Here is a 27,106-nt window from a genome sequence, read left to right as displayed (position 1 = left end):
ACTACGCTTTCTTCCTTCAGACCTCTCATACGGGAGACTGGACAATGCCTCAGATAGAGGAGGTGAAGAGCCAGGTAGCAGATCACATCTCCCAGTGGATGGAAGGAGGACTGACACTTTTCTCTCAGCAATGGCCAAGTTGCATGATGGATATCAATTGGTGGGTTGGGGCCGAGGTCCCACATCTGAGCATTATCTTTCAAGCCCCCTTGCAGTGGAGAGCTCCAATGGACATGATCGAGTGGCCCCTCGCACAAGCGGCCCGATTCTATCAATGCACAGAGTGCCACCTCTCAGCCTGGCTAATAGATGCCCTGGTGGTACCGATGGTGTTTGCCCTGAACTTTTGTTCTTTTGCTTCTGTTCCACACTTGCTATATCTGTTGCATTTGGATACCTTATTTTGATTTTATAGCTTCTACATTTGACCTTCAAACCTTTTTGGAAATGTTTTTTCTGTAGCACGTAAGGAAACCAAACAAGGACAACTTATTATTCCTAAGCTCGCTCCTAAGCTCGCCACTACTTTGGTAGCAAGCATCTTTGGAGTCTCTAATGCTCATATGTGTGTCACCTTTCAGAAATGCTAAGCTTTTATTATGATGAATAATCTCTAGTACTTTACTCTATCCTGCAAGGTCTTCCAGTACTTGATTGCCTCTTTGCACGACATGCCAAGCTACAATATGACCAATAATGTTCCACCTTTAATTCTAATCTACTGGCTAACAGATCGTGTGACTCTTTTATCATGGCTTCATTGTAAGTCCTCATGATGCTGAAGTGAGCTATGGGATAATGGAGAGACCATTTTTGTACATGACAGTAGCACTTCCAGCATAAACATACCTGGTGGTCTTTATTTTCATTGTTGTTCTTAAGTCGAGATGACATGGTCATATGTACTCATAACTTTATCTCATAGGCCATTCTCACTTTTTAGAGATGTCAAATAGAAACCTTCTTCCTTTATCTCTCCCCCCCCCCCAAAAAAAGGAAAGAAGAAAAAGATGAGACAACATTTCACTTGTACTACATACTCACGTCTCATACGTCAGTTTGGCCTTCAGCAGACATTAATATACCTTCCTTATTTTTTGTTTCTTATCTCTCTGCCTACCACCCCCTTCCCATCCCCCTCCCACTCTCTCTCTCTTCCCCTCTGTTGCTCCATCCTCCCATTCGTGCACACCATTTCTATTATTTACACGAGACTAATACAAATCAAGTCCTCCCTCCCTCTCTCAAAAAAAAAAAAAAGGAATAAGGAAAGACCTCGCCCCAGCCATAACCAGGAACAAACATGCGTGTCCCAAAAGGGTAGCAATCTGTGTCAGCAGCAATGGTTCCATGCCTTGGTAGCAACTTCCATGGAAATATTACACGACCTAACAGTTTCTGATACTGCATCAAGCTTAGCTTTGACAGAATGGGTGGTCGAGCCTAGACAAAAAACATAAGAGAAATATCAACATGCATTATACATCCTCAAAGTCATACTAGAATCCTAAAAGTACAGCCTTACACAACAACAAAACTTTATGAACAGTAAGATAATTAAAATAAATATATATGTCAACAAGCCATGCCACTTTCTTTGAGGCATGTAAATCAGTAACGAGCATATCAATCTCCTCAAAGTGCCCATGTGAATATATGGTAAGTATCAATAGCCAAATGAGCATATCAGCCTCCTCAAAATGCCCATGTGAATATATTGTTAAGTATCAATAGCCAAATGATAGTAAGCCTAACAGTCAATGAAAAGTTTCAAACCATATATCAGGTAGGTTAAATACAGACTTGCAATATTTTCAAATCTTTATGTAGTAAAGATTAAACTTTTGCCCTAAGTTTTTATTCAACCTATCACAAAACATTAGATTCCAAGAAAGAACATATCAGAGTAACTCTTAATAAATTAGCTGTCGTGGGTTTCAGATGAGCACGATCAGAGCAGAGTCAACAGCCACCTCCCATTGGCATAGACAGGGCATTTTAGATCATTTTTTATGAGACTTTTGAAGGAAGCTAGATGATAGCTTTAGGCCCAGGAAGATACCCCTCTTCCTATGGCTATCAGTACATAAGAGCTTTAGCAGTTGGTTCTTGGCTTGGCATGGACCTGGCTGGCAGTGACACGTCCAATTTTTGAATCAAGCATAGACACACATTGCATAAGTCAATTGAGATATTGAGTGCAAGTAACTTTAACTCTTATGGACAGAGATGTGCTGGGCCAGAGGAGACACAGAGACACTGCCTATGGACCTGTCCCAAAGCCCAGGAGGTATGGAGGAGAGCCCTCAAGATAATCTTTCATGGCACAACAAAGACTATGGTCACAACTTGGGAGGACTGTAGCATGGTTCGCAGACAGAGGCCCAGCATGTGGGTATGAGAATGTTTAGGGGAGCATTTCTTTCCTCATCACTGGACAACATATGAGCATGACTCCCACTCCAAATTACTCACAAGCAATAGTGGACCTAGGGATACCATAAGAAACGGAAGCTGATTGCTAGTATTATTGCCTGGTTCATTTGGACTGCTACATGCAGCCATGCTACAAACCTTCAGGATGTATCCACAACAAAGAACTTTTCGAGGATTTGGGCAGAGATTCATTCACTCTCTCTATGGGAGATAGGAGAGGGTGTAGGGCGGCTCTAAGAGGATATGGAGGAGAGATGTCTCCATGCAGACCTGGGACTCTAGCATATCTCTTCATACTATCCCTCGAATGGTCTCGCATTATAGCTCACTCCATTGGTTGTTCACACAACCACTGTATTTGTGAGGTACTCAGCTACTCTCAACAAGGTTCCTTGTACTTTTGTATTTAACCTTAGCCGTATTTTCTTTGAGGTGTTATTGTTCTCTTTAAAAAATTAGGTGCCATGGACTAGTGGAATCTGCAAACACACAACCGGATTGTCAGATAGCCACAGACCCTCTACATGGGGGCAAAGGAATCTTATTATTTGCCATAACCTTATTTAGTGCCCTACAGTTATCAGAAAGTCGCAAAGAGCCATCTCTTTTCTTCACCAAGAAAATAGGTGAAGCCCACGGCAAATTCCATGGTTTAATAAACACCTTCTCTAAATACTCTTTGATTTGCTTTTCTACTTTTCTTCCCAAGAAAACAAGAATCTATTTATAACACCCTGGACAAAAATCTAAGGTAAAATACAAAGTAGAAAAGTCATGTAAAGGACGGCTAACTACATTATAGATACAATGGTTGAGTAAACAACCAATCTAGTGGATTAATTTCAAGACCATGTGTGTTGCACTAAATGACGGCACCAAAGACCCATGACTGCATGCAACCATCTCTCCTCCTCCTCATTTTCTCAGAGTCACCTTGTTATCTCTCCCACCACCATCAAAAGTATCAATAATCTTTGGCCACATCCTAAAGAGAGTAAAGTGGAGACATCCTAAAGGTTATCGGCATGACTGCACCTTGCAGTCAAGATAAACCAAGCAATGGTGCTAGCAATCAGCTCCCCATCTGTGAAGAGGCTGTGAAAAATGCCTCTGAGTCCACGAAGTCCATGAGTAACCTAGAGTCAACATTCTGCTCAATCTGACCAACGAGGGGGAAAGAGTGGCACTCCTTAACGTCCTTATAACCATAGGTCGAGCTCTTTGTTCTAAGTCCCAAGGTATTGTTCCACAAGTCACTATGATAGTTGCACTTGTGCCATGGAAGGCCCTCCTAACAACTCTCTTCCACACCTCGTTGGGCTTTGGGAAAATCTTATAAAGAGTGCCTTTGAGTCTCCTTTTTGGTGTGCAAAACTGGGCTCTATTCATTAAGAATTGCCACCCACAATACAAAACTATAAAGTTTACTCTTCCTCCTCGGCCTCATCGTCAACAATGTTGAAATTCTCAGCTCATATACATTCCAGTCTTTGTTAGAAGCAATGACTCGAAGCCAATCTCTAACATTGTGCTTCTTCAAGTATTTCTTATTTCGAGTACCACTTGGAGAAGGCACTATCAAAAGTGACATTGATCCTATTCTTCTCCCGGGAGATGGCAACGGCCTCACCGAGGATGCCAGCCTTGCAGGAACTTTTGGAGGGAGGCAAATGTCCATGATCTTGTCCTCCACTAGCTTCCCACAGTCGATAGTGAAGGTCAACTTCTTCTTTCCCCTCATCCCTCCGGCCTTCTTCGCGTGCTGCTACTATAGTCGGCCATGCCATGGCCTCCCTCCCCATCTCCCTGTCCTCGCCCCCCACCCCCAAAAGCTAAACATCAAGAGGACATGGTTGGCAGCAACAAAGGAGTTAGGGATGAAGATGGCCTTCCACAGAGAGCATCTTCTCCACTATTGTCCGTATGAGATACCTGGACACACACCTCTCACACAGGATTAGATGTACTATTGGACCTTGGTTAGCTGCATATTTCTTCACATCTTTAGAGATCGAGATTGGCAAATGCAAATCCATACCACCAAAAAAGCGCATTAGCCAAATATATCAGCTAGAGCCAGAGACAGAGGAGCACTACATTTGTTGATGCCCAACATACTACAAGATCTGAGGCTATCTCCATCATCTATTTAGAGACAGTTTGGGCCACTATCTAGCTTCATGGATTATGTTGACCTGCGATGCCTTGCTCTCTTCTTCATGGAGATACGACAACTTCAAGACTCACTTCTCAGGAGTACAGCAGCTCCAAGACACCGAGGCTCCACCCAGAGGTAGCTTACAAATTTCTTTACAACAAACACCCAAGAGGTTTTAGCACATCCACGGTCTCAATCATCTACACATACACAGGCGATGTTGATTGATCAAGCCATCTAGCATGGCCAATCTAGATATCCCAGACCCCAACACAAGCGTCAACAACACTACAACAAATTATTGCCGGCGGGCTAGAGTAGACCCTCAACATCCCCATGAGATTGTATCAGCTAGAGCTCCTTTATTAGAGTAGACCCTCGACATCCCCATGAGATTGTATCAGCTAGAGCTCCTTTATTGTTAGCTAGAGTTTCCCTTACTTACAATTTCTAGTCTTCTTGTACTGTCTATTACATTTTTATTTACTATTCTCAGACAGTTGTACCGTCATACATATGATTGGAAGTCATAGTCTCGTAGGTCATTTTGGCCTTTTTGCAAACATTAATATATCATTTCATTTCTCTATTTGAGCTATTCATTGATGAGATCACTAACTACATTAAAGGAGGAGGAGGAGATGGATTCAACTTGGAAGCTATTTATGTCCACATTATATTATATGCTGACGACATTATTTTAATTTCAGAGACACAGGAGCCTCTTCAAAGACACTTGAAGGCCCTGCATAGTTTTTTCTTAGACAAAGGATTGACATTGAGCCTTGGCAAAACCAAGATTCTCATTTTCCACACATTGGCTCAGATTTGCAGGAGAGATTATCTTTCACTCTAGATGGGCCACATTAGGTTGCTTTTCCATGGCGTGGGCAGCACAAGACCAACTCGCTAAAGGATATGCATCATTGGCACTTCTGGAGAGACTGTGTCACACACATACCTACAGTAGCCATATACCAAATAGTGGCTATTTGATACCTTGGTCACTCCAACTCTTATGCACTCAACAAGGGTCTGGACCCCAAGCCTAGCCGCATCAATCTAGACACAGATAGAGAGGCCTGAGATTATTTTGGTGTGACTGATGATCCATATCAAACCCCCAATGCCCCATGAGATTCTTAGAGCAAAGTTTGTTACGCCACCCATGGAGGTAAAGGCTCTCTTTTAGATCATCACTTTTATACAAAGACTACAAAGCATGACATTGTAAAAATTACATGGCGCAACGAACAGAATTTGAGAAAGAGAAAGAGAGTACACAATAGATAAGAGGAGAATAGGTAAATTTTTTAGCTTCAAACAACTGATACGAAGATGGCTCTATCCACCCGTGCGCTTCCACTGTGAAGCTTAGATGGCAATCTAGACAGAAGATAGGTGAAGAGCTTAAGGCTAGCTGGAACAACTCTCACTGGGTGAAAGATAGATGATTGATGGGCGCGGTGAAGGGGTTTTGCTTTTATAGCCCGTGAAGGCGATTAGGTCGGCCTAACCGACCTACCATATGAGCCTTCACTAGTCGGCTAGGGAATATTCCCTTTACTGTCAGGACTCAACCAATATCGAAGCTCACATATGGCTTCTCCTCATAATGGGGGCCTTACAACTTTGAGCCCCGTGGATTATTGGTAGCACCTTATGAGGGTGGGGCATTGCGCATATCTAACACACACCTAACAAGTTATCATGGAGAGCACTAGTAACTTCATGACAAATGACCCATGTGAGGGGTGTGAGAGCTCATGGTAGTTCTAGGTAGAGCAAGTACTTTCCAGATATCATATCGGCATGATGAGCCTCCCCCCTTTCTAGTATGACCCTGACTCACCTTCTATCCCCAACTTCCATAGACAAAGAGAAATCTATTAGAATTTGCCAATTTTCGGTAATGCCCAATGTAATTTGTGTGGTGTGTACACTTATTAAAGTGTCAATTAATGGTGTGCACACCTAGTGTCTTCGATAGTAAACACTAGGCTCTAGAGTAAATAAACCTAACTCTAGTTAGTTGGTGGAAATGTGGTTGGGTCAACTTAGACCTAAACCCGAGTTGTACTTTCATCTATCTCTTCAATTAAGCAAGCAAGTACACTTGTTCAGCTCATGCAGTCTACTATTCACTGTCTACTCTCTTGTTTCTCTCTCCTCCGTAGTTGGCAACTTTCTCTCACATTCGGTATCAAACCCACACACATGGGCTCCGTCTCGTCATCGCACATGGTCTGTGCTACCCTCATCCTCGTCCAAGGAGGGGAAGGAACAGCTACACGTTGCCCAAGAGTTACTCCACAACACCCACCACACTCAACAATTCTACCAATCCACCTAGGGCGACATGTTTCTTTTGACCGCACGAAGGACGGGCAAAGTCAGAAGATTAACGGCTTATTTTTTTTCTAATTTACTTCATCTTATTTTCACCTCTCTACCGGGTGTTCACACATACAAGCACAGAGTGCAAATCTGTCTCTTAAAATTTGGGACTTTTCCCAAATTTAGTGCCTGACACATATTGCAGTGATCTCTAGACTATAAATTGCAAACATTGAATGCACAGGCCTCAGAAATTTTTTGGGGATTCTCAAATGCAAGTGAAATTTTTGCTTGGATGAGTCAATTTCACTGAAATTTATGCACACCGGACCCCAGAAATTTGGGGATTTGTCCAAATTTGATGTGACCAAGACATAACAGTGATATTTGTCTTAGAAATTGCAGGGATTTGTGACATTTTGCCTCCAACATTTGGGGCTTTTCATGTACATGCAAGAATTGGACTAAAATTTACCCAATTTCTCGACATTGATGCACATTGGACCCCGTGCAATTTGGGGCTTTTGCTGTTTGGGCGAAATTTGTGCGCCATTTGGTCATTTATGTACATGCGGGTTTAATTCCATACAATTTGGACATCTAGCACTTGAAAAGTTTGGGGGTTTTACTGAAATTTCTCTATTTTGGTAAAATTAGTCTATTCTATGCATGTCAAAGACAGTGCAGATGTATGGTTGATGCTTTGAGCACAAAAATTTTGGGGCTTTTGACCATGCGTGTCAAATTTTGTGCCCGTGGGTGCATGTACAATAGAAATTGCAGCTAAAATTTGGGACTTCTCATGTAATGTAATGTATTTGCCCCTAAAACAGCTGTAATCAGTTGTAGAGTGCTGTAGCACAAGGTTTAGTGCTTCTGAAATTTATCTGCAAATCTGAAATTTCTGCTTCTACGTGGTTATTTATTGCTGGTTGGTACTTGTTTGTACCTTGGTCACTTGTGTGACAGTTTGGGCCTGCATTTGCTGAATTTTTGGTCACATTTGGCTGAAAACCATGGTTGGCAGCAGTGGCAGCAGTAATCTCATGCACATTAAGAAGCTTGAAGGAGCACATAACTTTGCACTCTGGCAAAAACAATGCAATAATATCCTGTTGCAGAAGAAGCAAGGAAAGTTGATTAAGACCAAAGGGGCAAAGTCCGCAGACATGGAACACGAAGATTGGGATGAGTTAAATGAGCTTGCATGCTCAACCATCCTGCTATAGATTTTTGATGCCTTGCTGTTTAACATTCAAGGTTTGGATTTTGCATATGCTATTTGGACTCGACTAGGAGAACTATATGCACAGAAGAGTGCTGCAAGAAAAGTTTACTGGCTGAAAAAACTTATGGATTTGCATATGAAAGAGGGTACAACAATGTCTACTCACTTGAGTGAGTTTAACTCCATTTTCAGCCAGCTGGTTGCCTTGAAGTTCTTGATTGATGAAGAATTTAAGGCTACGTTCTTGCTTTGCACTCTACCAGAGAGTTGGGATACATTCAGGACTGCTATGAGCGATTCTAATGCGATCCTTTTGTATGCTGATGTAGAGAGTGCTCTACTCATGGAAGAAATGAATCGCCAGAACAATGCATCCAGTAAGTCTTCCAGTGCTTTGCATACTAGGGGCAGATCACAAGAGAAATGCAAATATGATAGCAAGGGACACAGTAAATCACGTGGCAAAGATGTCGAATGCCATCATTGTGGCAAGAAGAGCCACTTTAAACGTGACTGCTACAAATGGAAGAAAGAGAAAGGAAAAGGCAAAAAGACAGATGATAGTAAGGAAGAGAAGAAAGACAATCAACCTAGGAAGAGCAATGTCAAAATCAAAGAGGTGAATGTAGTCACTCATGGCAGTACAGTGGGAATGACGTACTCTTTGTCTCTTCACACTTTAGTACACATGCTTTACTTGCAGATACAGATGATGACATACATACTTGGATTCTAGATTCAAGTGTTTCCTTTCACGTCACCCCTCATCGTGAGTGGTTCTCTGACTATACAGAGGGCCGACATGGTGTTGTTCATCTTGGGGGCAACTATGCATGTAGCATTGCAGGTATTGGCAGTGTGCAGTTGCAGTTTCAGCATGGTTCTGTCTTCACACTTCAGCATGTACGGCATGTACCTCAGCTCAAGAAGAGCTTGATTAGCACAGGGCAACTAGATGACGATGGGTTTCATACCACCTTTGGTGATGGGAAATGAAAGATCCGTAAGGGATCTAGAGTGATTGCCAGATGTTGTAAAAGTAATGCCTTGTATCCTCTCCATGTATCTAGTGTGTGTGACCATGTTGTTGCTGTGACCGAGCAACCAAGTGTTTCTTTGTGGCATGGCTGGTTGGGACACATGAGTCAAACTGGAATGAAAGTGCTTTCTCGTTTGGGTTACTTGCCTTGTCTTTGTTATGTTGATTTTGAGCATTGTGATCATTGTGTTTAGGACAAACATACACAAACGTCTCATAAGAAGTCTCTTTCGTTGAAATCTTCTCCTCTAGAGTTAGTACATTCCGATGTATCTCAGATGCCAGGGTTATCTTTAGGGGGAAGGAAATACTTTGTCACCTTTGTCGATGATGCTACATAGAAGATATGGGTTAACCCTATTCATAGCAAGGATGAAATGCTTGCCAAGTTTAAAAATTTCTTGGCATTGGTTGAAAATAAGACTGATAAGACACTTAAGTGTCTTCGCTCTGACAATGGTAGGGAATATATGTCCAAGGCCTTCATACATTTTGTGATAGCGAAGGGATAAAGGGAGAGCTCACTGCCCCTCATAATCCACGCCAAAATGGAGTTGCAGAGCGTATGAATCGGGCCATACAGGATAAGGTCCGTAGGATACTGTCTCATGATGCATTACCCCATAGTTTTTGGGCAGACGCTGTTATGACAACCGTTCACTTGATTAATCGGTCACCAAACAGGTCTTTGGGGGAGGAGAGTTCCCCAAGAAGCCTGGTCCGGTAAGCCACCTTCGTATGCACACTCAAAAATGTTTGGCTACGAAGCATTTGTGCACATACGTAAGGAAAAACGAAACAAACTTGAGCCAAACTCCTGTAAATGCATTTTCCTAGGATATGGTGACGAGGGTGAAATGAGGTATAGATTATAGGATCCCGAGAAAAGGAAAGTAGTACGCAGCAATGATGTTATCTTCCAAGAAGATCACATGCATAAACAACCCAAAAAGACTGACGAGGTCCATAGGGTTGTATTCCGGGAAGAAATACCTTTTAGATAGCAAAATATGCCCGTTGTTCAGCAGCAAATACCTGCTGTGAATTAACCTACAAATGCAGAAAATAATGTTGGAAATGATCAGCCAGCTATTGCCCATAATAACGAGCCACTAAATGTGCAGGAACAGCCAGGACAGCAAGTTGTTAATGCTGATTTGCAGGCTGAAATACCAAGACAGCAAGCTGAAAATGAAAATTTGCAGGAATAACCAGCAAACAATGATCATTGGGTTAGGAGATCGTCTAGGGCTACTAGACAACCTGATAGATTTGTTCCTTGTGCAAACAATGTGGCTAATTATGTCATGTTAACAGATTGTGGTGAACCATCTTGCTTTAAGGAAGCAATGGACAGACAGGACAGCAAGAAATGGTATAAAGCCATGTTGTCAGAGATGGAATCTCTTGAGAAAACTAGCACTTGGGACTTGGTGCAGTTGCTTAAAGGGCAGAAAACCCTTCCATGCAAATGGGTTTACAAGATAAGGGTCACTTCTGGTTCCTCGCCAAAGTACAAAGCAAGATTGGTTGTGAAGGGATACAAGCAAGAACATGGAGTTGACTTTAATGAGATCTTCTCTCCTATAGTCAAGATGACTACATTGAGAACCATTTTGGGTTTGATTGCAACTGAAGATATGGAGCTCATAAAGATGGATGTAAAGACTGCATTCTTACATGGTGATCTGCATGAAGACATACATATACAACAGCTTGAAGGGTTTGTGGAAAAAGGGAAAGAAAATATGAAATGTAAACTCAAAAGGAGTTTGTATGGGCTGAAACAAGCACCAAGAGAATGGTATCATAAGTTTGATACATTTATGCAACCTCAAGGTTTTCATAGAAGTCAAGTGGATCACTGCTTGTACACTAAGAAGGCAGCACATGGTAGCCTGCTTATCTTGGTTTTGTATGTTAATGGCATGTTGATTGCTGGCAAGGATACTCATGCCTTGGACTCACTAAAGCAAAGTCTTCATTGTAGCTTTGACATGAAGGATCTTGGTGATGCAAATCACATTCTTGGCATGCGAATACTCACAGATAGATCAAAAGGATTACTCTATCTATCTCAGCAGGAGTATATCTCCAAGGTTTTGCAGTGTTTCATTATGGAGGGGGGAAACAATTAGGGTTCCATTGCCTCCATATGCGAAACTCAGTGCAGAGGACAACCCTACATCGGATAATGAGAAGGCTGAAATGGCCAAGCTACCATATGCTTCGGCTATTGGCAATTTGATGTATGATATGGTTGCTACACGTCCTGACATTGCCTTTGCAGTTGAAGTGGTTAGTAGATACATGGCAAACCCTGGTAAAAAGCATTGGGAAGCAGTGAAAGGTATTATGAGATACCTCAAAGGCACAAAGGATTTGTGCATCTACTTTGGAAAGCAAAAGGCATCTGTCGTTGGCTTTATAGATGCAGACTATGCTGGTCATACAGACTACAGAAAGTCCTCGTATGTGTTTACCTTCACAGGAGGAGCAATCTCTTGGATTTCAAGGCTACAAAAGTGTGTTTCATTGTCTACTACAGAGGAAAAGTATGTGGCTGCCACTAAGGCATGCAAGGAGGCTTTATGGCTTTAACGTCTGGTGGGAGAGCTTGGCCTTACAGAGTTACCTGTTTCCCATTGCGATAGTCAAAGTGCTATCATGCTAGCACGGAATCCCGTCTTTCATGCAAAGACGAAGCACATACAGGTGAAGTACCACTTCATTAGAGATGCACCAAGAGCATTGAGCTTGTCAAAGGGCATACACATGATAATCTTGCAGATCTTTTCACGAAGGATCTTCTAGCAGAGCAATTTGCTCATTGCCGACAGATGATGGGAGTTGGATAGATATATGTATTTCAACTTTGTACATACCTAGACTTAGGTGATTCTTTTCTCCTCTTAAGGCACATTGCCTTTAGGTGGGAGGTTGTTGGGAATAAAAGGCCATCGTGCCTTTTATATGTGCATGGGTGTGAACACACCCTTAGCACATTTATACATTCATATATATATATATATATATATATAAAAGCCTAAAGAGGTACACTCGTCATTGTACCCACAAGTCGTGCTCACTCTCCTCTCTACTCTGCACTCTCTCTCTATGTCTCTCTGCTGTGAGAAAGCATTGTGTATCTCGATCCTCGTGCTTGTCACCCACTCTAATACCAGTTTGTTCGGACAAAGAGCGCGAGTGCAAAGTAGAGAGGAGAGTGAGCACGACTTGTGGGTACAATGACAAGTGTACCTCTTTAGGTTTTTAGATAGATATATATATATGAAAGTACAAATGTGCTAAGGGTGTGTTCACACCCGTGCACATACAAAAGGCACGATGGCCCTTTATTCCCAACACGGCCACCATTTTGCATGCTGCCTAGCTGCCTAGCACGCTAGCTGCCAAGTGCTATTGCTGCTTCTACAGCACCTTTACCTGCTACTCCACCAACATTGCCACCCTCTACCCTAATAGCCCTACGCTGCCCTCAATCAATCTCACACCACCTGCACCGCCCGCCACTACCCTATTTTGAGCTGCTGCCACCTCAGCCCCATGTGCACCGTCATGTGCGCGTAGTAGAGCCAGTTTGTCTATTCGTCTTGTACACATTCCAAGGATAGTATAATGGTACAGCAGAGAATTGGTATGTATTGCAGATTTGGTACTGTTTTGTGCTGTCTTGGCACGCATTTTGAGACACTTGACAGCTTTGAGCAGTTTTTGTACTTGCATTCATCCTGTGTTGAGATCTCGGTACTCACGAGAGTAGATTTGCACTTCAATTTGGAAGTGTGCGATTGCAGCTTGTGCACTTTATTGCCACAATGGCTCAACAAGGTCATAGTGACCATAGCAACATTTTGGGTGTCCTCACTCAGGGGGCAACTTGTGATATCCTTGAGCAGATGTTTGCAACGCACAATGAGGCTAGAATCTCTTACTTGAGAAGTGAATTGACAAATGCACACATGGATAAGGGTGAGGCTATGACAGATCACCTTACTCACATTCAGGATTTGAGAGCAACTACTAAATATTGATGAGGTGATGACCAATGACAAGATGATCAACATCACCTTGAACTCCCTTCTAGAGCCTTAACTTGGTTTTCACACTTCATTGAATGTGTCTTTGAGGGGGGCACAACAGCCCCTCACATTCCTAGAGTTGACCGGCCTCTTGTTGCAAAGGGAACAAACTCAGAAGAACATTACTATGCAATCAGGTGATATAGCCATGCTCTCCAAATACAAAGACAAAGGCAAAGCAAAGGAGCCAGTGAAAATCATCCAAAGGCTGATGTGGGACAGCCATATGGCAAGGCTTCCCATGATTCACATAAGGGGAAAAGCGGGGAAAATGCCACTACTGTAAAACCCCTAGGCATTACATGGAAGAATGCAGAAAAGATTGGCGAAGGAGAAGAAAAAAGACTCTAGTTTGGCTATCCAGGAGACATTTGCCACTAGAGCTTTGGATGGTGATACTACAGCCAACTTTGTTAAGGAGGACTATGCATTTTTCACATGCACTTATGACACCTCTATGGTTGATTCTGCATTTAATGCTGTTGAAATGCAATATGCATGGTACTTCGATAGTGAGGCCTCCACGCACATCACTTCACAAAAGTGTTTGTTTACATCCACACATTCAACCCCTATGGTGAAGAGAGTTACATGTGCAAATAATTGTAGCTATAATGTCTATGGCATTGGTTCATTGCTGATTACTACTGCAGACGGATCAGAGTTCATGCTTGTGGATGTATTATTTGTGCCTAGGATGTTATGCTTATCGTGTTCCTCCTAAGTTCTAGCATGAACACTCCCTTATCTCATAGACACTTTTTACCTTCTAGCTGGAGAAGGGTTTTTTCCCCGTGTGAACACCCATCAATGGGTGTGATACTTAGTACCTTAGGGATTGTACTTTCATTCATTCTCACATAGTGGATGTAACCTTCTAGCACTCTTCTCCCTTCTTGTTCACTTGTTCACTATGAGTTTGTGTGAGTGTGCGTGTGTTGCTGAATCATAACCTAACAATGGTATCAAAGTCATACCTCCTTTCAGCAGCTATCTTGCTCGTGTGCCGCCGTTGAGCCTTGAGCTCATCTCCTCTCCCTTTTCTCAACTTGCATACCACCATCAATTCGAACTCAGTCGCCGCTGCATTCTTGTAATTGTGTGCCATCAAGTCGCCTCAGCAACACTGGCTCAGACGTGCACTAATAGTCCTGTCTCGCCATGCCTCTCTATGTGTCCTTTAATTGTTTGTCTCCTACATGTCGATCAACACACTGCACTAATCAGAAACCGAATTGTCAGAATTTGCCTCATGCCTGATACCTACCGCTACCCCCGACAGTCTGTTTTGCTACTAAATCATCAAGACAAGTCTCATCAGCTCCTCACATCACACAGTTCCCTCGTTTCTAGCTCCTCACGTCATGCAATTGCCTTGTTTCCTACCGGATAGATCGTGTTAGTCAGACTCATCAATTTCTATCACATCCACTTCACCTGCAACACACCCTCATCATGTCACATTGCATCATTCAACAGTCTTTATCATGTCACCCATGTGTTCTGCCTCATGATTTCAGCCCAATAAGTCTCCAATTAAAGCTTAACATTAGTCTCTTAAAAGTTGATTAACTTTTGAGCTTATTAGGTTCTTATTCACACCAACACTTCCATCTACACATAATTTCAGCCAAAATTTAGAGTTTTGCCTAAGCCTCATCTAGCGGGCCAAAACTTGTCTCTCAACTTGGAAACTTCAGTCAATTCTAGTGCTTTCTTCATCAAATTCGAAGATTTGCCTACGTGTTTCCAAAAATTTGGGGCTTTTCATATTCGAGCTTAAATTACCCCCAATTCCACCAATTAAATTAGGGCTTTTGTGAAATTTTTCCAAATTCACCGACATTGAGGCCAATTATACCTTGCTACATTGAGATTTGCACACATTTGAGCCCTTTCAATGCAGAAAGGTAGACAAGACATTCGATTTTTGCTTAATATGGCAAGCCCAAACCTTATGTGAGTAATCATCAATGAATGTGACAAAGTACTTTACACCACCTAGCGAATGACAAGGCATGGGACCACATACATCTGAATGAACAAGAGTCAAACACTCATCCATGTGCTTCATGCCAAACATTTTATGTGTACTACACGTCTGTCTGCCATATAAACAATGATCACAAGACTCAAAACACTTATAGTCTAAGAGAAAAAGATACTGCAAACTGGTAAGCATTTTCATTCCTTTCAAAGACATGTGCCCAAGGTGACAATACCAAAGAGATGTATGGAATTGCAGCCACAACCAAAACATGGTCATTTGACCCAAATACAAGCAAAGGATAGAGTGTACTAGACTTAGCACCATGTACAATAACAAGATTCCTACCGGTAATCTTCCATGAGAATTCAAAATCCTTTATCGATACCATCAATTTTTCAAAAATTGTGAGTTTTTTGTCTTTTCTTTGCCTTATTTTTATGTTGCAACTGCATTTGTACTTTGGACAGCAATTGGTTACAAAAAAACTAGAAATTTCAGCAATCAATAGCCAATGAGCATAATGATTTTCTCAGCATGTTTGGGGACTCCGACAAATTAGATGGCACTAATTATCCCATGTGGGCATACATGGTGAATCATGTACTCGTTGCCAAGAAGATATTGGCCCATTACTATATTACCACTTCTAATAGTAGCATTGGAATTCACTAGATTAAAAGTTGATTACTTTGATTAGATGAGATACATCCAAGTGTTAAAACTTTACATTGTATGCCTAGAAAAGAGTATAGATGTAAGACCCAAAAAAACTATATAAATAGAGTGAGAGAAAGCAAAATCAAGGTAATCAAAGAGAGAATAAGCACCTTCAACACTAAAGCTAAATCAAGAGAGTAAGATGTAACGGCGCAGACTTGTGCCTGGTGCTTATTTATTTGTTAGAGATACAAATTTAAACATGAGTAAAGAACTAAAATACTTGGAAAATGAATTTATGAGGTTTGTTAGACTAGTTTTCCTCATTGGGTTTCAATTGGTTGGTCCTTATTAGTGTACATTGTATACCAAAAGTTAGGTCTGCAAGACCTACTATACAAAATATCATTATTTCTTCTAGCTCATCCACAATCACCAGTGGATCTTCAGCTCCAACTCCTCCTACACCTCCCACAGCACATCAATTGAAATGGGATGGGTATGATACCCAAGCTCATGCTTTGATTGCACTCTCATGCAAAAGACAAGTTATCCCGCGTATTCGGGTACAACGGCCAAGGATACTTGGTAAAACCAACCCTCCTCCTTGGATAGAGTGGTAAATAACCTGATTTAACAATAATTACAGCAAGCATAAAATTCACATAAACTGAAAATGCACACTTTACCACTTTAATCTTGGACATTGGACACCTTGTTAGCCCCAAAACTAGCGCTCCATGCGGTATTTTTGTATCTTATATTGCAAATGGAAGGAGTACAACTTAGATTCTCTAATCTCCTCCACTAATCCAAGTGCCTCTTGCTGTCAAAACTGACTAACAAGCCTCCAAACCAATTTGCCCCTTGGTTTTGTTGGCCTTCTTCCTGCTCCTTGAAAGACGAATTCAGTCCCAAATCTGATCTTGGTTGGCTAGCCTTTTGAATCTCCCTAAAATTCCTCGATATTAGCTGCTAGAATTCAAATCCTACGCCCTCAATTCTAAGTATGTATCCTGAGGTGACTGTCAAACCTAATTTTTGCTATAAATTAGGGTTTAAAGCAAAGATTGACTGAAAATGTTGAGATAACTTGAGAGATGACTAGGGGATGAGAGAGAATGCCGTAGGGGGAGACAGAGAGATTTCAGAGTTTCATTGCAAGAAACACTGAAACGCTACTACTACCCTTCTCAAACAGTCATGGAAGCAATCACTTACAACTTAGGACCACCAAAAAGACTGTTGCCCCCTCCTTATGATGTCATCTACACCAAAACGACCTTGGGCTGTTGTCACCTACTCCAGGAGGGCTCCAAACTATTGTCACATGTTCTAGGACTGATCTTGGTCGCTATAAATCACATTAGCAACCTCTCCTTGCTCTCTAACAGCCTCCTCCTCTCTCACAATGGCTCAAATAGACTTCTATCATCCCCCAAAAATATTTTTTCTACTTGCATGGGCAAGTTTTGCCAAGTGACAGCCTTCTAATCCTATTTTCCGGCATTATCCATCTTATTAAAATAATTTTCAGAATATTAATTCCGAAAATTTTCAAAATATTAATTCTGAAAATTAATTTAATATTTATTCTAGTACTTAGAAAATTAATTTCACCAACCCATAATTAAATTGGCTAGCCAATTTGTCTTCCAAGTATTCCTAAGTAGTTATTGCCCCTTAGACTGACATTAATTAATTAATTGATGCCTAATCTCTAATGTCACCACTAACATTAGTGGCCAATAAATTGGTCTAGGCCCAAATATGACACCGGGTACCACCTACTACCTCTCAGACATGACTTATTACAACCTTTTCCTTTGGTACCAAGTAATATCTCGGGATCCTGGGTCCCACACTATGAAATAATTAACTGGTACCTCACATGTACAAGTGACATTAGCACATTTGATTAGCTTTTAATCAAATGCTAAGCAAAGCAATAAAATTTCACACCCTCGTAACACTTGGGATAAGCTTCCTTCGTTGTATCAAGTACGCAATGAGGCTCGTGTAGCCTATTTGCATAAGCAGTTTCAAATGGAGCAAATGAAAAAGGGTGATTCTGTGGATGTCTACATTGCACGTGTCAAGGACATTACAAAGCAACTTGCTAATATTAATGAAATCATTCCCGATGTATCTCTTGTATCTACGGTCTTGGCTAGTCTGCATGATACTCATTAGAGTTTTGCTACTACACTCTGTTTATTTGCAAAGGGAGATGCTAATGCTTAGACATTTGATGCATTGACATCACTATTGTTGCAAGAAGAGCAATCAAGTTCGAATCACTCTAATATGAATATGGATAATCAAGCATTTGCAACCAATCCCCATCAAAAAAAAGGGAAGTCATAGCAATCCTCAAACTCCGAAGTAAAAGGCAAAAGAGCTTTTTCTATGGACTCCTCAATGTTGAGACGTCGAGCTCTACATGAGCTGGCATCCACTATGCCTTGGTGATATGGTGGGATATTATTCACTAGCGTGTTCAGTGACCAACATGAAAATATACCACTGATTCTATAGCTGGACTACACCCACGTAGTCCATCCTTGGTTATGATACATTCATTGTGCCACCTCTTCTTTTCATAGCAGGTTCACACTTAGTGACCACATGTACATATATTATAGTATTTTCATATTAGTCTTTATCATATTATATACTTAGTTCTTTGTATGGAAGAAGAAAAAAAGAAGAAGATTTCATCCCTATCTCTATGTGTGCTCAAATCTCCATTACTTCTATGTGTGTGCTCTTAGTCTCTTCACCTCTCTTCCCTCTTGTCTATTTTTATGGTATCAAAGCTATCCCACAGTTGTGCAGAGCTCAATTAAAGGCTGAGGTGAAGACATTAGAGCACAAAAGCAAGGGAGCAATGGGTAAGAAACTCTTCCACCTTGCTCGACTTGCCTTAGGTTATAGTCACAAGGGGTTCTTGAGGTTGGCAAGGCTACAGTCTCCGATTACACTAAAACTTAGTGAGCAGGAAGAATAGTGATTTTTGGCATCTAATGTCATTTTGGCCTCCATTCTGAATCTATAGTGGTCCTGATAGCAGTTTTTGGGTATACTGCAGTTTCAGCTATATCAATCATTTACAGGTACACGCATCACAAGTCTAAAATCTATAAGGTTTCGAGTGTTTGCTAGATTGTAGACAAAAAAGGCATCTGCATACAGATTGCAGATTGCAGTTATTGTTGTGCAATCGTTGTAATAGGCTACGTGTTTAGTTCTAGTGCACCTAGTATCAGCTTGCTTGCAAATTGCAATTTTTACAAGGTTTTCTATTTTGTTAAAATGTCTGATAACTTTAACCAGATTGTTAGCAAAAAGCTTAATAAGAACAATTATTCTACATGGAAGTTCAATATGATAAATTTCTTGAAGGACAGGTGTTTGGAATTACATAAAAGGAGACATGGCAGTAGCACCTGAAGTTCCTACATGAAATGCGACTGCAGAACACGTAAAGGCTAAGAAAGATTGGGAGCAAACATAGAGTACAGTCATGTATTGACTATCTATCAATGTCACAGATAGCACGATGGGCTATTTGCAAGAATCTAAAACTCTCCCTATCACATGGAAGAATTTCATAAGGCTGTTTGAAGTAAATACAAAGGCCAAAAAGCTATAGCTTAAGTCAAAACTGAACCAAGTGAAAAGAGAAAACCTTATTAATGATTATACCTTGAAGATCAAGAGTATTCTGGAAGCTCTTGGATCTATCAGTGTGGTAGTTGATCTTGAGCTAAAAATACATTAGTCTAACTTAAACAGCCCCAAAACACACTTAATTAATGAAGAAACCTTATTATTTAAAAAGAAATGAGATCCTAGAGAGTTACTGTGTCCCACTTGCAAAACCCTGATTTGGGTGCTCAAACTTTCTATCGGATGATTTTCAATGGTATATCTCCACCATCTGTTTCATTTGAGCAAGTAAACCACACTTCTCCATTCCCTCCCATCCACCACTATCTTCTCCACATTCCGATCTACTCACATCTTCATTCGAGAATCTTGGATTACATTCCACTTTTGCTCAAAGCATACTAGGGGTTGGATCTTCAATCTTCGCTCCTAACACCTTCTCATTCTCTCTCCCACCATCTACCTACCCTCCACTCACTCCACCTCTTGGTGCATCATTAGGGGGAATGCCACCCTTTATAACACTATACCTTCCACCTACCCCCACTCTACCACATCCTTCAACTCTGGGACGGTTGTGATGGGCATCTCCCTCACTACCCTGTGCCACTCACAAACCCCCCCACACGACCTTTTAGATACAAGGATATCGATCTTCTGCTTATGGACTGTCATCACGCATCCCTTGGGTCACTCCTATATAGGGATCTCCATCCACTACTCCCTGTGTCCCTATCCCTCCCCCATGGGCTCCACAAGGGGTTACCATACCTATACCCAAACCGCCCTTGCCCACATTTGGATCTACTATGCACACTTCTCGTATGCATAGTGGACACACTATGATTACTTCCCAAGTGTACTAGACTCCATCTCCCTATCCTCCCTATCCACCCTACCCCCATTACACACCTCCATCTCTTAGCACTACCACTCTTGTTGCAACAGCCAAGAATGTCTTCACGGATAAGACTCGTTTTAGCGGGTCGAATTTCACCACTTGGTCGAACTTCATGCAACAAGTGCTTGAATCTCAGGGACTTTGGGACCTTGTCATTGGTACCGAGAGCCTATGTCGGACCCTCAATTAGCTCACCCTAATCACATCCGTCAATAGAGAGCCCACAATGCCACAGTCAATGTTGAGTTAATGTCGGCGTTGCTCCTTGAGTTCCACTCTCAATTACAGTATTTTTCCCTCGCATCTGAGCATTGGAGTCATCTCATTGACCACTATGCGACTCAAGATCATACTCAACGTATCAATCTCAATTTTGAGCTTCAAGAGTTTTCAATTAAGGGGATAATTTGAAAGTCACGTTGGCGGAATATGTACAATTACTCGCCGAGTTTGCTAGTACTAGCTCCCCAAAGTCAAACGACGATCAAATCACATTCTTCTTTAACAAGTTACCTGACAAATACTTTCATTTTATCCAGCACATTATCTCACTACTTAGATTGCCAACCTTCTACGAGTTTGATTGTCAGTTCTTGCATTACGCAAGGCTGTATGATCACATCCACAAGAAGTCCTCCATACACATCCATTCAGAGAGGCGTAGGTTGGTTGCCTCTTCTTTAGGAGGGAAAACCAATAGTGACAAGAACTCGCAAGATGCGAAGGCAAGCGAAAACAAGGGTGATACTACTTCCTCCAGCAGAAACAAAGAAACATGACCTCTTTCTTAGCAGATTTCTAAGAAAAATAGGTTTTGTACACACTGCCAAAGTTCGGTCCATGTGGACAAGGAGTGTCCACCCAAGGTCTTTCTCCTAGAAAACCATAGTAGACTACTGCAACTGCCTCCACTCCGATTGGCCAGTCCAATGGAGCTACGCCTCCTGTTGCTGCACCATCTACTGCATCTATCCCAACAGCTACTGGATATGAGGCACACGAACAACCTTAGCAGACTATCTCCTTCATTATTGAAGGATTGGCTGATTGGTCTGCTAGTGACTCACCTATTGCACTTTACACATCCATTCCTAGGACATCCATTGCACATTCTAAGACTACCTTCCCACCTCACCGTACACGATGGTGGCCATACACTTAGCCTTTCTCTTTTTAGACTTCCGTTACATACGTCCATACTCATTGCATTGCACTTAGCTTTGATTTCTTTTATTTAATTTTCAGTTTTGTTTTTTGGAGCATCTCACTACTCACATCTGTGCTTGCAGATTTTGATCTCTTTTACAAGGTTTTTTAATGTAGGGCTAACATGCAAGCTTGCATCATTCTTTTTTGAGCTGGAGACGGAAAATGCACACCGTTCCTTTCATGGTTCCATCTACTTGGAGTTTTGCTCTTCTACCACCACAAAGGCTTCCCCTCCTACGGTGGATCATGCAACATCTCTCTTGATGCTATCATGGCAGTGACTTCTATCCTTGCTCTTCCAATAGTGATTCTTCATCATTTTCATCCACATGGTTCTCGGCCCCACATGAAGACCAAGGCTCAACTTTCTTCTTCAGCATCGACATCTAGGTTGAGAGGGGATTACAGCGTTCATTCATTTCAAAGTTTCTTCTCTCTATGTTTGAATTTTGAGTATTTGCGTTTTGCGTTTTGTATTTAGGATTTGAGTTTTACTAGTTTCTGACTGAGTCTTGTGTTTCAGTCTTGGTCGTACATGCTATGTTTCCTCAATGCAAACCCTAGCATATCTTTAAGGTCCTACACCCATTCTTTTTTACCATCAGAGTGCTTTTGAAGTAGCACAAAATCCTATGTTTCATGCTCACATGAAATATGTTGAGGTTCACTATCATTATGTCAAAGAAATATGTTATACAGGAGAGATGAGCTTGACGTATGTTCCTATATACAAAAATGTTGCAAACATTTTCACCAATCCATACCACATGAGAAGTTAAAGGCTTTTCGAAAAGTCCTTGAGCTTACTATCCTTTGATGATTAATCTTCCTTGTACTTCATCACATTGGTATTGAAAGGGGATGTTAGAATTTGCCAATTCCGAGCAGTGGCCAATGTAATTTGTGTAGTATGGATAATTATTAAAGTGTCAATGTATGGTGTGTACGCCTAGTATCTTAGGATATTAAAGTAATGATGCTCAGCTCTAGAGTAAATAATCTACTCCAGTTAGTTGGTGGAAGTGTAAACCTTAGTTGTACTTTTATCTATCTATTTAATTAAGCAAGCAAAAACACTCATTCAACTCACACAGTCTACTGTTCACTATCTACTATCTTGTTTCTCTCTCCTCTGTAGAGCTAGCAGCTTTCTCTCACAGAATCAAGTAGGACCTATGTCAAAACTACACATACATGACCTGGGTGGCATTGTCACAAGGGCATGAAATTTTGATGCTTTGCTTAGCATTCAATTAAGTTAATAATCAAATGTGCAAATGCGAGGTGCACATGTGATGTGCAAGTTAGCTATTTCACAATGATGGACCAAGGATCTTGAGAAGTCAATGAGCACCAAAGGCAAAAAAGTTGCGGTAAGTTATCCTTAACAAGTGCTAGGTGATACCTAGTACTAGATTTTGGTCTAGAAAATTTTATTAGCCATTAATCTCAATATGACATTAGGAACCGGACATTAGTTAGTTAATTAATGCCAGTTTAGATGCTAATAAATGCTTAGGATTGCTTGGTTGAAAAATTAGCCTAGCCAATTCAATTGTTGATTGATAAAATTAATTTTTTGATCAAGAATTAATAATTACTTTAATTTTTTTAATTTATTTTCTGAAAATTAATTTAATTGGGCTGAAAATTACATTTAGAAGGTTGCCACTTGGCAAAACTTGTGAGGGAATGGCTATTAGAGGCTTGTGGAGCCTCATTCTAGTATTGTGGAGGTTAGGAGAGGAGAGGGAACTGTTGTTGATATTTTCTAGCCATTGGTGATCAGTCTAGTCATTGGAGACTATCAAAGAGCTACTGTCAACTGATTAGGAGGCCATTGGAGGCAGGTGATAGACCCTGAAGGCCATCTACAAGTAGGTTCTACAAGCAAATGATAGCAAGTTTGGGGCCCAAAGAGGCAAGCGACTGCATGTGGGGTCCCTATTGATAGGGGGCTGCAATCAATCAGCCATTCACAGCAAGTGCAGCATTAAATTTGAACACAAGAGAGATATCACACATTGTTCCAAGGGCAGCAGACCATATAGTCGATCATGAGCACACTAGATCAAAGATATTTGGGCCACTATATATTGGAGTTCCAGGGAGTCAAATCATCCCTACTAGTGGCAAGCACATGAGACAAGTATGACAGCCAATCCTAATAGAGTTTTATTAGGAGGTAGCACTAGTTTGCAAACATAGAAACACAGGATCCATGAGACCAAGAAGGGTATCCCTACAAAGGGCACAGGAGATCAAAGCCGCACGATGACCTAGCACCTTTAGCTGGAGGCGATCCTACTCACACTAGAGAGAGGTCACCTAGATTTGATAGTAGCATGAGATGTACTTGGCCTGATGCACGAGCTCTTGTACCTAGAAGATACTCAAGTGCCTATTTCAGGATCCCCCCCCTGCTATCACATTTTATATCCCCCCATCCTCACTGGATGGAGTTAGATCTACATGGCATTGTATGGAGTCTCAGGGTCAAGGACATGCAGGCTAACTTATCCCATATGCACAATGGTGCCTACTACAGTTTCCTACTTTCCTATAAAGCATTGCACTTGCTTCCTTTCTTAATGCAATGATAGTACTCTTTTCATTTCAGTAAAGTGTCAATGTCATTGTCCACATACACAACATTGTGTTTATGAGTCCAAGTCTCAATCTTGGAACCTAATTCACTTGTGTAACAAACAGTGTCCTTTCCATCATGAGTCTACACTTCTTTTTCCATCCTCCATAGCTTCCGGTTTTGCCATGCTCTAGATCCCGCATTTCTAACAGAAATATCTTCTTTGAAAACTCAATTAGCAAAAGCTCAGTCAGAGGTCACTAGAGTTTTGGAAGAGAAAGAGAAAATGTCTAAAGAAGCTCAAGAGTTTAAGAATCTTTTGGATACGAAACTGTCAGCTTTGCAGAGTGCTCACAATACCGTGGAATCCCAAGCTTCCCAGATTAAATAGTTGAAGGAGCAATTGGCGCCCTGTCGTCTCCGATATTGGTGCTGCCATCTTTTCCAGACTGATACGGTGCCCTCACTGGCGCTCTGGGCTGCGTGCAGGGATTGATCAGTCCACAGCTTTGTATCCAGCATTCATTTCAGTTGGTGCAGTATTTCTTCCTTTATTTTCTGCTCTCTTTTTTTTTTCATAAAAGGTAATTGTATTAATTACGAAAAAAGGGACACGATTACATGATTACAGGATTACAAAAGACACGAGGGCCCTAGGCCAACGTGTGAAAAATCCCAGTACTAATCCACGAAAAAGGTTACACCAATCATGGCAACGACCCAGAGGCAATTGCCATATGCCAGGGAAGCAAATCCTCCCGAGGAAGCAAGTCTGAGTGCCGAATGAGATCTATCTGCCAATACAAGAGCCCTTTAAGCCGCGCAATGTGTCTCGGTACATTAGAGGCCGAATCAAAGAGAAAGGTCCAAATGTGCCAGCATCCCCAATATCTAAGTGAAATAAGATCTTCATATGTAACTGTGGTGGTGTGGGGTACTTTGGGCGCACAAAAACCCAATCGAAAGGAGTAAGGTCGGACCCCACCACTGCGCGCCAGACTTGCGACAAGAGTGACCAGATATTCTTGGCGAGCGGGCAAGAAAGAAATCGATGTCGGGCCGATTCCACCGTAGTGGTACAGAAGAAACAATTGCCATTGGAGATTCTACGCTTGGAAAGGGCCGAGGCAAGAGGAAGACCACCAATCATTACCCGCCAAAGATATTTTCTGCTCTCTCTCTTTTTTTTTCGTAAAAGGTAATTGTATTAATTACGAAAAAAATACAAGATTACTTGATTACAAGGTACATGACGACAATCTAAGCCATCATGTGAAGAGGTTCTAAGTACTACAAGTTACAATGTCATGGCAAGGACGCAGAGGAAATTGCCATATGCCAGGGACGGAAGTCCTCCCTAGAGAGCAAATCAGAATGGTGGAGAAGAGTTAACTGCCAATACAAGAGGCCCTTAAGCCTCGCAATATGCCGCTGAACATTATAGGGGGAGTCAAAAAGAAAAGCATTCCGAATGGTCCAGTTATGCCAACAGCCCCAATATCGAAGAAAGTGATACATGAGCTTCATATGTGGCTGTGCCGGAGTGGGGTATTTGGGCTGGCCAAAAACCCAATCAAAGGGGCGCAGGGAGGTACCAACCACCCCTTGCCAAACAGCCGACAAAAATAACCAGACTTTCTTAGCGACGGGGCAAGAAATAAATCGGTGTCGAGCGGATTCCATAGTAGTGGTGCAAAAGAAACAGGTGCCATTGGAGATTCGTCGCTTGGAAAGAGCTGAAGCAAGCGGAAGACCACCAATCATCACTCTCCAAAGGAAGACTTTATATTTAAATGGTGTCTTGTTCAACCAGCCCTCCATCACAGTCGCGCTCCACCATGACCGGGATTTACACAATCCCCATAAAGCATTTGCTTTAGTAACTAGCCATTGATGATCTTTAATCAGAAGATGATACACTTGGTTAGCAGAAACTTTGCTTAAATTCAGCCGGCCTTGTAGGTCCCAATCCTGCCAGGGATGATCCGAAGCAAGGGCAGGAAAGGGTTGTCTGCTCTGGAGCACCCTCAAAAGCTGTTCCCATAAAGGCCTGTATCCACGAGGGATCCTGAAAAGCCTCCTTGCTGTACGAAACGATATAAGCACATTGCGACTGGCAAGGTGGCATCCGCAACCGAAGACAAGCCCAAACGCGCCATCCGGTTGAATTGTGGTCTAAGCTCATGTTTACCTTCCCACGAAAGTAAACGCGAGACTGCCAGTAATTCCAATTGAAAAGAGTTAGTAGCCAAGCGATCCCCCGTCGGATGCCACTGAGCCTTCTGAAGGACGTGTTTCCAGGAACATACCAAATGAGTAAGCAGCGATGAAGAAGAACTGGAGAACCGCGAATCAGCATTAAGAACATGCCACCAAGAACTCCGGATTTGGGTATTGCCATGCCGAAGCCCATGGCCCTCAAGGAAATAACGGGCTATATCGACCCATGGATGATGATCCGAGCACATGGCACGGAAAAGAGACCAACGGAGAGCCTGCATGTGAGTTGGGGCATCTAAAATAGCTCCGCCACCCATGCGTTTGGGGGTGCACGCATGCGACCACGAGATCCAGGAAATACCTGCATGCAATGAGTCCTTTTTCCATAGCATGAAGCGAAGAGACTGAGTAAGAGCATTCAGAGTCGTAGTAGTCCAGGGCAACAATGGCAAAAAATAGGTAAGCATTGGCAACATAATTGTCTGGGCTACTTTGAGGCGAACATGGAATGGCCAGGCCTGAGACTTCCAATACATAAACTTAGCCACCATTTTTTGAGAAATCCACTG

At 41.9% G+C, this 27,106-nt stretch overlaps 1 protein-coding gene and 1 pseudogene across 3 annotated transcripts in view; both read right to left on the bottom strand.

Annotated features, from left to right (window-relative positions):
- The window catches only part of LOC148025907 (uncharacterized), a 166,179-nt gene that overhangs the window by 52,901 nt on the left and 86,172 nt on the right, over nt 1-27,106 (bottom strand). For all 3 annotated transcript variants that reach the window (XM_087693165.1, XM_087693164.1, XM_087693166.1), the window contains one exon: nt 1,276-1,443. In XM_087693165.1, coding sequence (XP_087549291.1) covers nt 1,276-1,443 — 168 coding nt within the window. The remainder of the gene's footprint in view (nt 1-1,275; nt 1,444-27,106) is intronic.
- On the bottom strand, nt 3,861-4,177 carry LOC148025908 (large ribosomal subunit protein eL22y pseudogene; annotated as a pseudogene).

The sequence above is a fragment of the Lygodium microphyllum genome, chromosome 14, assembly GCF_053477565.2.
Source record: "Lygodium microphyllum isolate KBCC chromosome 14, Lygodium_microphyllum_v1.1.10, whole genome shotgun sequence".
NCBI classification, from domain to species: domain Eukaryota; kingdom Viridiplantae; phylum Streptophyta; class Polypodiopsida; order Schizaeales; family Lygodiaceae; genus Lygodium; species Lygodium microphyllum.
This window is presented reverse-complemented; position numbering and strand designations above follow the sequence as displayed.